Source organism: Heterodontus francisci, chromosome 20 (assembly GCF_036365525.1).
Source record: "Heterodontus francisci isolate sHetFra1 chromosome 20, sHetFra1.hap1, whole genome shotgun sequence".
Taxonomy (NCBI): Eukaryota; Metazoa; Chordata; class Chondrichthyes; order Heterodontiformes; family Heterodontidae; genus Heterodontus; species Heterodontus francisci.
The window spans coordinates 39,386,141-39,400,052 of NC_090390.1; the positions used below are offsets into that span (position 1 = coordinate 39,386,141).

A 13,912-nucleotide genomic window follows, 5' to 3' on the forward strand; every position below is an offset into this window, starting at 1 on the left:
AAATTACTAGTTTTGCAACACCATATGTTAATTCTTCAGAGAGTAGAAGGCGGAGGAGAAATCCATGGAGGTTTATTTTCCACAACAGCCAGATACTGCTATTTGCTAATCAATCCTAAAATAGCACTTCTTAGAAAGCAAACAATTCTGTTTTACACACCATCAATCTCACTATTTCTCTAAACTCACGAACCAGATTTCAGGTGTTTACTTCCCAGTTATACTACAAAAATCTGGATCATCTCCCACTTCTGCAAGGCTAGCTAGGAGGATGATTGGCTATAAAACCTCACAAATTGGTCAGGCAGAATCAGAGAGATCAACAGAAAGGTAAGTTGGGGAGTTCTATTTAAATATTATTTTCTCCTCACAATTTCTCCAATTTTGTTCTCTTTGCATTGCAATTCCTTTGAGTCAATTTTCCATAAAAGTAGGAGAGACTGTGGGGACTTCATCAAAAACCCATGTCTCTGTGTAAACAAAACAACTCCCTTGACAATACGGAGCTGACAATGCAGTAATCTAAAAGACATTAATATATTTATGCTGTTAATACAGCTAAAACTGTTTAAGACTAATAAGCATTTAAACTTAATAACCCGAGAAAGGGGCTGAGGTTCTTTGTCTCCTGTGCCGGGGCATCCCTGCTAAACAGATCGTGGATAGCACCACCGTTACTAGAATCAAACTTATAAATACAAGTCACATTATTCCATCAAACCAGATTAGGGCAAATTGGGAACAAGCTATATCCTGCACTTTTGGCAAGTTTGGAAGTCTACAAAATATCAGATTAATAGACAGAATGGAACTGTTATCCACTTAGTCCAAATAATCATGTGCTACCACTGCCATTGGATTATTTCTCCTGTAACTAAAGCTCCTATACTGGATGAACTTAATTGAATAAAGCAAAAAGTTTTTTTTTAGTAGTAGTAGGCATCCATCCATCTTGGAAGATGGCGGATTGCGCCTGGGGTATGTCACTTCTGAGTTGAACATTGCTCTTGGAGGCCGCTTCGTGAACGGCAATCCCTTCCACAGCTGGCATAGATGAATAACATCGGCCCGGGGTTGACTGATGCTTTTTTCCTTGCACCAGGCTCTCTTTTCCACCATCTGATCGTTTTTGTCCTTTGTTTTTTCCACGCCCTTCGTGATTGTCATTCTCCAGGAACTCCAGTCAGCAGCAAGGACTCCCCATACATTGACACTGATCCTGGTCAACTTAAGGTTTTGCTTGCAGACATCATTATAATGCAGATATGGGCGACCTGTTGGTCTCGTGCCAATAGCAAGCTCGCCATAGAGCATGTCTTTGGGATTGGGGCTGTCGTCTATTTGGCGCACAAGACCCAGCTAATGGAGTCGCCGCTGACTCGAGGGCAAATGTGCTGGAGATCCCTGAATGCTGGTGTACTTCCGTATTCGGCACTCTGTCCTGCCAGGATATGCCCAATATCTATCCAAGGCAGCGGAGGTGTAAGCTGTTCAGCCGCTTTTCTTGGCTTGCGTAAGTTGTCTTCCTTTGCTATGATAAAAGGAGGGTGCTGAGAACACAAAAATAAAAGCAAAATACTGCAGATGCTGGAAATCTGAAATAAAAACAGAGTGCAGGAAATACTCAGCAGGTCTGGCAGCATCTGTGGAGAGAGAAACAGTTAACATTTCTGATGCTGCCAGACCTGCAGAGTATTTCCAGCACTCTGTTTTTATTGCTGAGAGCATAAGTCCGGTACACGCGGAGCTTTTTATTTTCAGTTAGCTTGCCGTTGGTCTACCGTCTTCTTCTCAACTTTGACATGACATCTGCAGCCTTGGCAATCCTGGTACTGATTTCGGCATCAAGGGACAAATTGCTGATGATTGTTGATGCAAGGTATGTGAAGCTGTCGACCTCCAAAGTGAGGTTGTCGATATTGATGGAAGGTGTAGTCTCTACATCATGGCCTATAACTTTGGTCTTCCTGACTCAGATCGTCAGTCCAAACTTCATGTAGGCCCGGAAGAACCGATCTACAAGATGCTGCAAGGGAACTTCATTATGTGATGTCAGCACAGCATCAACATAAAAGAAAAAGCTTTAAAAAAAAAATCACATTATTGGAGCTTAACTTAGGTATAAGAAGCAGTTGAAAATTGTTACTTTATTTTCAAAAGTTCATATTCATATCTTTTGAGATCACTGAATATTTTGACTGCAATACTTATGAAGAGCACACCGATGCAACATTAAGGTTACTTGGCATATGCCTGAGCTAGAAGTGATGCAGGTTTATGAGTTGAAGCAATTTGTTCTCGTTTCTCTGACCCAGTTGATTAACTTGTTTTTTTGGGAGGGGATGGGGGCATCATTGCCAGCCAATGTTGGTCTCCTTTCTCTATCAAATGTTTGGGTGGGGGGGGGGGGTGCAGTGGTGAGGAAGAAAAGATGTTAAGTGAGTCTCTAAGAATAGAGCACAGACTGCTTGGTATTTCTCCAGTTCCAGGCTAGAGCCAAAAATCAAATCAGATTGGGATAAGTCCCAAAGCACTCGAGTCTTATTTGTTTTTAGGACAGCTACATATAACCGATCTGGCTGTTTGCTTTTCTTCTGCCACATTTGTCCTCGATAACAAATGTGAGCTAAAGCAAAGTCAAAGTCTATAACCAATGCATGGAATATCTTCAGTTTTAATTGGCGATTATTGAATTGAATTAAGTTCATGGCGGGGGAATTTTATGCTCTCCCCACGGCAGGTTTGGAGTTGGAGAGCACATATAATCGGGTGGGACGGTACTGTGCGGACCCCGCCACCTTCCCGCTGCTACCGAAATTAAGTCCAGGGCAGGAAGCCCTGTGAACGGTCTTCTGCCCCGCCGCCAGCTGAGGCCCTTAAATGGGCAATTAATACCCACTTAAGGGCCTCATCCTGCCACCGCTACAATTAGCTCAGCGGCAGGCAGGCCTGTCGCAGCATGCAAAGCACGCCGAGAAAAACCATGCAGGTTGCTTGCTGGCTCCAGGGGTGGCGGGTGTCCCTCGTTAAAAGTGCCCAATCCAGGATCCTGACATCGGGAAGGTGCAGGGGGGGGGGTGGGGGAAGAGTGCCACTGAAAGCCACCCCCTGCCCTTGCTGCCAAGCCACTTACACGCCTGTCCCCCAGCACCCCCCCCCCCACCTGGCAAGACCCCTCCCACCCTGACCTACCTGTTGCCTGGGTCCAGAGCCTCTCCCAGACCTCTGGTGGGTGCTCCACTGGCACCAGCCACTGCCTCCACGGTGGCACTGCTCAGTTAAAGAGCTGCCAGCCTCTGACTGGCCAGCAACTCTCAAAAGGCAGGACTTCTGTCGCTGGGGTCCTTGATCCTATGGAAGGCCTGCCGCTATCCACTTAAGTGCCTAATTGACACTTGATTCAGTGGGTCTCCCACAGAAGGGGTGATGCGGAGTCCTCGCGGGCGCTTTTGCCAGAGGTTGAGACCCCCCCCCCCCACCCACAGGGATAGGCACCAACATGTTGCATCATGGACATCTGACAAAATTATTGACAAAGCCACAGACATGGGGGCAATTAATATGTATATGAAGTGCATATAGCCAATCTAATGCCATCAAAACACAGTCCAGATTGAAACACATTTCGCCCTATAAAATAGCTAAGCATACAAACATCAATGGAGAGCAGCACAACTATATTAGCTAGCTAACAAGCAATACAGTATACAAAGCAAATGCAAATTACTTTTGTTGACAGAATAGTGTTAGCTACACCACGTCATCGGGTGGTAGATGGACCTAATCGATGACCTCTGTGGATTCACATTATGTCAGGGTGCAAATTCATCCAATAAATCATGAAACTCAAGGAGAGGACTGTTATTGTGGTTACTGAGGTGAGTCAGTAGAAAAATCAGCAATAGGAAGATGGACCATTTCTCATACTGCTGTTGTCACAAGGCAATTTAACTTGTAGTCAACGTTTGTGCAACGTCTCCACCTGCTTGTCACATGTCTCTGAAGACAGGGCAGTGATCTCCAAATCAGGAGAATTTTATAGGATGGAGCAAATAGTACTTCAGAAGAGTCACGTGAAACAGAAAAGCAGAGTGGGCCACAGAGATTAACAGTAGGTAACCAAGACTAGTTTATTCATCTTGACAGGCTGTTCACCCAAGTCCTGGATTCTAAAATACAGAAACAGGATTTCCCATGGACAAATGTTATTTGCTCACCAAAGCTAGTGACAAAATTAGATAAACACAATTAAAAATAAAAAGCACCCTTCAGTTCCTCCAATAAAGCAATTCTCTTAAATTCACTTATGTCTATATTTCAGTCTATCACTGTCGATTCCGATTCAGCTCTCAAGATAACAAAAAGCTTTTCTGCAAAAAGTTGAGTTGTTACTGCATGTATTATTTAATTACAAAATGTTTCGTCATTATCTGTAAGATTGTACTCCAGACTAACCAATTTATGTCCACGCCAAATCTTTTACCTGTTAGCAAAGGTGCACTTATAATGCAATGTAATTATACGATACAGACAACTTCCAAATGACATTAGTCACTCAGGTTATCTGCCCTCAAACTGGATAGTAAATGATGCACATTGATGATCTTTGACATTCTTGGAAAACTCTTTCTTCAATCCAATTCGCAGCAAAAAAAAAATCAGTTAATGACTGTTCCTAACATGATCACTGAAACATAATAAATGTGTCTATCTTCCTGACAGTTTTTAAAACTGCAAATGGCAGCATGGATTTTGTTAAGGAATCATAGACAGGTCATCACAGATTAAGGTTCATTAAAGCTATGCGTTACATTGTATTTACTATCGTACATGGGTTAACAGAATCCTGTTTTTGTCAGCATCACTTAGTCCCAATACACCATTCTCTTGTATTCACGAGGAACTTACAGTGCTGACTTCTGGGGATTCCTTGGATTTTCTTGCCTGTTGTCCCCTCAATACAAGTTCCAGCAGCGGAATTGTGACATTTATATAGAAATAAAAGTCCAGTAACTTTCCACATGTCACTGAGCTTGTGTCCCAAGTGAAAGTAATGTGTGCCAGAGCGTAGAAATTGAGACATTCCCTAAGCGACTACTGCCATTTTAAAATGAGTTTACATAACACATGCCTTTAATCTTGTGCTTTAAAATAACCTAGCTGCTAAGTTATTTTAAAACACAGGTTAAAGGCTTGGAGGAGGTGTCCAACCCTTTTGGGCTGGCTCGGGGGTGGAGGTCGGGGGTTGGGGGTGGGGGGGTGGGGGGGAAGGGGGCGGCACATTACAATTTTTGTCTTACATAGGGAGCTGGTGAAACAATTTCAAAAAGATAAAGGCATTAAAAATTTATTTCACTATCAAAACAACAAATGTGCAATTTTGTGAAAAAGCCTTAAATGAGAAGACTGACTTACTTTCTCATCAATATGTTGGACACTGATTTAGTGAGATACCTAGTATTTTTTAGCTTGCACAAGTAATTAACGTCTGCCCGCAAACTTATGTAGCGATGCAAAGTATTTCGCATAGAAGTCCATCTGTTAGGAGTGATCTTGAGTGCTATCCCTCCTCTCTCGCTCCGTGTTGCTTCCGCCTCTCTCTCCCCCAACCACAGTCCCTCTCTCTCTCTCTTCCCCCCCACACACTCTCCCTCTCCCCCCCACCACTCTCTCACTCGCCCCCTCCCGCCACCACTCTCATTCTTCCCCCCTTCCCCCACCGCACTCACACTCTTCCCCCCCCACCACACTCTCACTCTGCCACCACCACCCCCTCCACACTCTCTCCCCCCCCCCACCCCACCGACACTCTCACTCTGCCCCCCCACCCCCCCCACACTCTCACTCTCCCCCCCACACTCTCACTCTCACTCTCCCCCCCACCCCCCCCCACACTCTCACCCCCCACCGCCCCACACTCTCACTCTCCCCCCCACACCCCCCCCACACTCTCACTCTCCCCCCCACACCCCCCCACACTCCCACTCCCCCTCCCACACTCTCACTCTTCCCCCACACTCTCACTCTTCCCCCCCCCACCCCCCCACACTCTCACTCTGCCCCCCCCACACTCTCACTCTCCCCCCACACTCTCACTCTGCCCCCCACCCACCCCCCACACTCTCACTCTCCCCCACTCTCCCCCCCCCCCACCCCCCCACACTCACTCTCTCACCCCCCACCCCCCCCCCACACTCTCACTCTCTCACCCCCCACCCCCCCCACACTCTCACTCTCTCACCCCCCACCCCCCCCACACTCTCACTCTCTCACCCCCCACCCCCCCCACACTCTCACTCTCTCACCCCCCACCCCCCCCACACTCTCACTCTCTCACCCCCCACCCCCCCACACTCTCACTCTCCCCCCCACACTCCCACTCCCCCTCTCTCACTCTCCCCCCACACTCTCACTCTACCCCCCCCCACCCCCCCACACTCTCACTCTACCCCCCCCACCCTCTCACTCTACCCCCCCCACACTCTCACTCTACCCCCCCCACCCTCTCACTCTACCCCCCCCACCCCCCCCACACTCTCACTCTACCCCCCCACCCCCCCCACACTCTCACTCTACCCCCCCACCCCCCCCCACACTCACTCTCCCCCCCCCACACTCCCCCCACACTCTCACTCTCCCCCCCCACTCTCACTCTCCCCCACCCACCACCACCCCCACACTCTCACTCTTCCCCCCCCACACTCTCACTCCCCCCCCCCACACTCTCACTCCCCCCCCCCACACTCTCACTCCCCCCCCCCACACTCTCACTCCCCCCCCCCCACACTCTCACTCCCCCCCCCCCACACTCTCACTCCCCCCCCCCCACACTCTGTCTCCCCCCCCCACCCCCACCACACTCTCAGTCTCCCCCCCCACCCACACTCTCCACCCCCCTCCATACTCTCACTCCCCCCCCTCACTCTCACTCATCTGCCGGATAAAATCCCAGCCGCGGAATTATGTCAAACAATTTCATCAAGAGCGGTAAGATTCAAGGATGGAGTCAAAGTAACCCTAGTCGTGACATTATTAGGATCATAGAATAAATTTTACATCATAATAGAAATAAACCCACTATTTCAGCTACTGTACATGTAATTTGAAAAGTCAAATGTACCTGATTTCTCATGTTGGATCTCAAACTCTGCACCAGCAGATCCAAGGAGAGATGCTCCATGTTTCAACAGCCGTGATATATCAAATCTATCAAAGCTCAAACGATCCAAAGGTGTTTCATCTGTTGAAATTTCTGAGATAGGCTCTAAAATTAAACAGAAATTATTCACAATTACAGAAACTAATACACCACTCTGTATTCAGCAGAAATACAGCATTCATTCTGGATTTGCACGTTTTGACTTCTGAAAGAAAATACTGCAAGCCCATCAAATTACACCACATCTTTGGTTCAGTTTATAATCAGAAAATTTGCACTTCTTGTAAACTAGTTCTGCGCTTGTAGTAAAACTAGACAGATGCAAATACAACCGCCCTCAAAAGCTAAACCCAAAGCAAAGCACAACTTGAAGTGAGCTATAGAATTATAGAATCATAGAATGGTAACAGCACAGAAGGAAGTCATTCAGCCCATCGTGTCCGTGCTGCTCAGCTGGTCCCACTCTACCAGCCTTTCTGCAGTTCAGATGTTACGCAGTAGACTTGGAAGAGCTGTAAAATGAACTAAAAAGCAGCAAGCATTCCTTTGGTACAAAGGCTTTGCAAAGCAACTTGAAAGATTCTTGTATATCTGCATTAGAAAGGAATATTCAAGACATGCAACAACCCCACCAACAACTGTAAGGACAACACATGGTACTGGATGTGAATTTAGGAGCAGGAGTAGGCCATTTAGCCCCTCAAGCCTGCTCTGTCATTCAATGAGATCATGGCTGATCTGTGACCTAACTCCATATACCCACCTTTGACCCATATCCTGTAATATCTTTGGTACACAAACGTCTACCAATATCAGATTTAAAATTAACAATTGATCTGGCATCAATTGCCATTTGTGGAAGAGAGTTCCACATTTCTACCACTGTGTAGAAGTGTTTCCTAATTTCACTCCTGAAAGGTCTGGCTTTAGTTGTTAGACTCGTCCTAGACTTCGCAAACAGTGGAAATAGCTTCTCTCTATCGACCCTATCTGTTCCCTTAATACCTTGAAAACTTCGATCAAATCACCCCTTATCCTTCTAAATTTCAGGGAACACAATCCTAGTTTGTGTAATCTTTCCTTGTAATTTAACTCTTGGAATCATCATTATTCTGGTAAATCTACAATGCAATCCCCCCCAGGCCAATATATCTGTCCTAAGGTGTGATGCAGAGAACTGCTCGCAGTACTCCAGGTTTGGTCTAATCAGGGCTTTGTATAGCTGAAAAATGACTCCTACACACTTGTATTCTAATCCTCTAGATATAAAATCCACCATTCCATTAGCCCTTTTAATTATTTCCAGCATCTGTCCATGACATTTTAATAATCTATGTACCTGGATCCCCAAGACTCTTTGGACCTCCACTGTTTCCATTTTTGCACCATTTAGAAAGTACCCTATTATATCCTTTATTAGGTACAAAGTGGATGACCTCACATTGGAAAAAACGGTGGCAAATGGATTTCATTCACTTAATCTATCAATACCCTTTTGTAATTTAGCGTCCATCTATACTGCTTACATTACTGTCATCGGCAAATTTGGATATGTGGATTTCTATCCCATCGAAGTCATTAATAAATACGGTGAATAGTTGAGGCCCCAAGACAGATCCTTGCAGGACATCACTAGTCACATTCTACCAATTAGAGCCAGATTCAATATTAGTTTCCTTGGGATTTCTGGTATGCTGATCTTTTCCTCTACTGTAAAAACTGATGCAAAGTCAGCATGTCTGCCATTTCCTAATTTTCCTAATGTAATTGCAAAAATTTTGTGTCGACTTTGATATTTCTTGTAAGTTTCTTTTCATATTCCCTGTTTTGTAGCTCTTACTATTTTGTCACCTCTTCTACTTTGTATCTTTCCCAGTCGCTAGGATGTGTGCTCTTTTTGCATTTTTGTATGCTTTTTCTTTTAGTTTTATGCTGTCCCTTACCTCGTTAGTTATCCATGGCCATCTTTTTTGGCAGGTGGGGTCTGTACTAATTTCTTTTTTGAACACCTCCCACTGATCTTCTGTCATTTTACCCATTAACAAATCCGTCCAGTTTTCCATGGACATTGAAGTCAGCCTTACCTAAATCGAGAATCTTAGTTGCTGTTTCTCCCTTTTAAACACTATGTTGAACTTGATCTTGAACTTATGATTGCTATTATATAAATGTTCATACACTGTTAGGCTACTAACTAAATCTGACTCATTACTAAACCTAATATGATATGGTAGTTCATGATGGTGTGGTGTTCTATACATTGATGCCATCATTTCAAAAGTGAACACATATGACTTGGGAAGGAAGTGAAAATTGTCATAAGTATCATAATGCTGCAGCAACTGACTGAACATCCAGAGCATCCTAAGCCGACACCAGTACAAGGTGAACAGCTGTTCCTTCATTGGGTTAGGTCATCAGATGCATTGAAGAGTCATAGAAACCTCTGGCACAAGAAACAGCAGTCATGCAACAAAATACTAGAAACTCTAATATGCTTGGAATAACTTCAATGATTATTTTTATCTCCATTTCATTTTCTTATTGCACAAGTCTCAATATAAATTAATGAACTTGGTTATAAATGGTTATCTTCATCAATGCATAGAATCGCAATACCTTGCTTTATCTTTGGAGTGGGGTTCCATTCAGATACATTCTTCACAATAGCTTCAACTGCTTGGCCAGCTGCAATGCGAGTGTCCCAGTTAGGACTGCGTAAATATGTTAATACCTGCATTTTTCAAGAAGAATAAACAAAATTCCTATTTATTTATGCATTTATAAAATATAATTCATAACAATGTTTACAAGGTTACTGAAGTCATACTCCTTACGTATTAATTAGTAACCAGATAAATCAAGCAATACACAACCAATGCACTATGAAACTGACACTCAAGATTATATTGTACTCCTTCCCATGGGCGCTGAAGGTTGATCAACTAAGTTGGGTGAAAGATCAACTAATCTGATTAGCCACTTAAAATGCTAACATTTTTCACACATCAGGATTGAAGCTTTGACAACAGATTAAAATAAAACAGCCAATCTGTTTTACTTAACAGATGATACCTATTCTGATCAAATGCAAGTAAGCCTACTTTTACAATTTAACTCATGAATCAGATGCATATACTGATGAGAAAGCACACGTGTATTTGAGTCCCAGTGCAAAGTTACATTATGTTTGTTTTGGCTATACATAGGACAATCATACAACTGCTGCTCACATCCACGACTGATCAACATCTTAGAAGGGAGTGAAAACAGTTAAAAAGGTCAAGCATGGGTAGCACAATACTACGCTCTCACACTTCACCCTCTTAAAGCAACCTTACTAATCGTGCATACCACACTCTGGGCAAAGGCACCTACAATTCCATTAATACACAACTGCCTTGCACAACCCCAAAACAGCTTCTTCCCCCCAGCATCCTCACAGCTCTTTCTTCACCTCTCCCATCACAATTGCTACATAATCCTTAACTGACAGTCTTATACACACACACACTTTTAGTTTGCAGTTGGGTACTTGTCTCATTTGGTATTTATGAACACTATGGTAAGTGAACAAATGGACCAGACTTCTTCAGATAATTGAAGATTTCTAGCAAGGCACTACTAAGTCCAAAGATATCTGCTTTGGTGCAATCTGGTAGAGTATGTAGAAGGAAGCAAGTCTGAGATTCTGCTGCTGCAGTTAATCAAATCGATGATGATATCCTGCAGAATCCACCCTACGTTCCTCACAGCAAGTGAAGCCACAGTCTGGTTTGCATTGTAAACAATGTTGAACCTTTGTAGAATGGAACACAACTGTTCACATAGGTTAGTGGCTGCTTGATTAGTGTCATTAATTTCAGGTGGAAAACTGCATCCTGGGTATCCAGCTATCCTGTAGCAATTCCTGGGTCTGTGCCACTGCTACTGGGGCAATAAAGCCTAAGTGGAGAAATTAAGCTGCTCAATGAAAGGAGACATCCACCGCCTGTACTACAAACACCCTGGCTAATGTTGTACAGATGTCCTATGGCAGCCTTTGAGAGATGAAGCCACACAATGCACATTTCCTCAAAGAAGTCCTCATAGGACCAATGTGAGCTGCACAAGTACTGGGGAGATTGGTTCCTGGTGAGCTGTTGTCCTCAGCTTAGTTGCCCAATTCTTCCAATCTGGATGTGCTGCTGCTGCTGTTGCAATTTCTCCTGCATTATGAATGAAAAGAGTGGCATGCCCATGAAGAAAGCCACCCTTTGTCTGGTCAGTGAATAAATGGGTGAATTCAGGAGTCCCAGAACATTTTCTGGGGAGAGAAAATAAAATTAAGTGCTGTTGTCAGTGATTAAAAAAATAAAAGGGACAGGTTAAAAAAAAAGTTCCTTAGAAGCCTGTAATCAGTAATTGAAGTTGATGCCCTCTCCAGTTCACCAACTTCTCATTTGTATTTGTCTGAAGTGATGGGAGTGAGCTGATCGATTTTATTTGGGTGTAAACTTGCACCAATAGCAGGAATTTCCATGTACTTGGCCAGTGCAACTATGCAGCTAGGTCCTGAGGGGTGTATGGCTTGCACGGTTAAAAAGATTGTGGAAGTTTGCATTTATCGCAATAACAGCATAAAGGATTGAAATCCTTTAACTGCATGATTTCTTAATCTTTTCAGCCCAATGGTGGCACAACAATGCCCCAAGTGGTGAAGATAGTGCAGAAATTCAGGGTCCCTGCTATGCTAATCATGGATATTACATAGGATATACGGCATAGAAACAGGCTCAACCAGTCCATGCCAGCATTTATGCTCCATTTGAGCCTCTTCCCACCTTAATCTAGCATTGTAACCCTCTATTCCCTTCTCCTTCATATGCTTGTCTAGCTTCCTCTTAAGTGCATCTATTCTATTCACTTTAACCACTCCCTGTGGTAGTGAGTTCCACATTCTCACCACTCTCTGGGTAAAGAAGTTTCTTCTGAATTCTCTATTGGATTTCTTGGTGACTGGCTTATATTGATGGCCACTAGTTACGCTCTTCCCCACAAGTGAAAACATTCTTTCTGTATCCACTCTATCAAAACCTTTCATAGTTTTAAAGATCTCTATTAGGTCACCCTTTACCCATTTTTCAAGAGAATAGAGACCCAACCTATTCATCCTTTCCTGATATGTATAATCAAACATTTCTGGTATTATCTTTGTAAATCTTCTCTGCGCCCTCTCCAGTGTCTCTATATCCTTTTTATTATATGATGACCAGAACTACACGCAATATACTAAGGGCTGGGTCTTGTGCTCACCCAGATAGCAGGTTCCGTGGCAGGCCAGCAGGGTGGGGGGGGGGGGGGGAAGGAGCTAGAGAATTGGAGCAGTCGCGCCCACCAGGGAACCCAATGCCAGAATTCCCTGTTCCAATTTTCCCGGGGTCAGTGAATCTCTGTGGCGGTATCTCCGTCGCTCTGCGACAGGACCCAACTTTAAATATGGTAAGTACCTCTCTGCACTGATTTGAATGCAATTCACCGCAATCCTAACAGCCGTTCCCAATCTTGAGCTTGACGTGCAGCACTCACGTACCTTCACTTTCCCGGGCTTGAAAAGCTGGTGCGAGGCGAGAGTCCTCAGTACCTGCAAAGGTTAGGTAAGTTTGGCCTGGTTATCCTTCGGATTTGTTGCGAACTCAGACACTACCGCTAAAATTGAATCGCCAGAAGAAGTGCAGCGAGATTGGAACTCTGCATCTGTATATCGACTGGGTTGTGGGGGGGGGGGGGCGGTGTCATCTCCGCATCTGTGTATCGATTGGGGTGGGGGGGGGGGGGTTGGAAAAAGAGGTCAACTCTAAATTCATTTGGAATTCGCTTCCTCAAAAGGCAGTGGAAGCAGAGTCTTTGAATATTTTTAAGGCACAGGTAGATAGATTCTTGATAAGCAATGAGGTGAAAGGTTATCGGGGGGGGTAGGTGGAAATGTGGAGTAATCAGTTCAGCCACAAACTTTTTGAATGGCAGACCAGGCTCGAGGGGCCGGGTGGCCTACTCCTGCTCCTAATTTGTATGTTTGTATATTCATATGGAGGGGGGGGGGGGGCAAGAAGGGGGTAAATCTTCAAGTAGATATGCTGTTTGGGGGTGGGAGGGCAGGGTTGGAAAAACACCTGGAACACCTAGGAAACCATATTGGTTGCTGTTGTCAGTAGTCCAGTGCAAGCAACTCAAATGATATAAACAATGATCTTGTTGGCTTGCACTTACCACAGAGCTCATGCTGGAACACCGCTGAAGCAGGAATTAAAACAAATCTCTGCCCAGATAGGTGTGATTGACCTTATGAAGGAACCCAAAGTTACCAGCAGCAGAGAGTTGGGTCTGATCATCTTGTGTTCCTGGATCCTCCTGCTGCAATGAAGCATCTCTACCGGAGGCAGGCCCAACAGTCAGGGGCAGCCCAGGAGTAAGCTCCCAAACGCGAACAGCAGCTACCAAGGCACAGAGAAGCCCAGATATGCCAGTCAGTGTATAGAACTCGGATGACATACCTCCAGATATCAGAGCGCCAGTGGCAGAGACGACTGCGGATGACCAGAGAGGCCGTCACACAACTATGTGTACTGCTGAATGGTGACCTGCAACAAATGGGCTTTGGTGGTCACCCTGTGTCTGTGGTCCTCAAAATTACTGTGGCCCTGAACTTCTAAGCCTCTGGATCATTCCGGGGATCTACTGGCAACATGTGTGGGATCTCTTAATCCGCAGTGC

The 13,912-nt window shown here is 44.8% G+C and overlaps 1 protein-coding gene across 8 annotated transcripts in view; it reads right to left on the bottom strand.

Moving 5' to 3' along the window:
* btaf1 (BTAF1 RNA polymerase II, B-TFIID transcription factor-associated) overlaps window positions 1-13,912 on the bottom strand; it is a 210,103-nt gene that overhangs the window by 153,980 nt on the left and 42,211 nt on the right. For 7 of the 8 annotated variants that reach the window (XM_068052646.1, XM_068052653.1, XM_068052652.1 and 4 more), the window contains 2 exons: window positions 9,779-9,893; window positions 7,121-7,264 (listed from right to left, as the gene is read on the bottom strand). In XM_068052646.1, the coding sequence (XP_067908747.1) occupies window positions 7,121-7,264; window positions 9,779-9,893 (259 nt within the window). Of the gene's footprint in view, window positions 1-7,120; window positions 7,265-9,778; window positions 9,894-12,731; window positions 12,783-13,912 lie in introns of all 8 variants that reach the window. The other variant, XM_068052651.1, reaches the window with a different exon arrangement.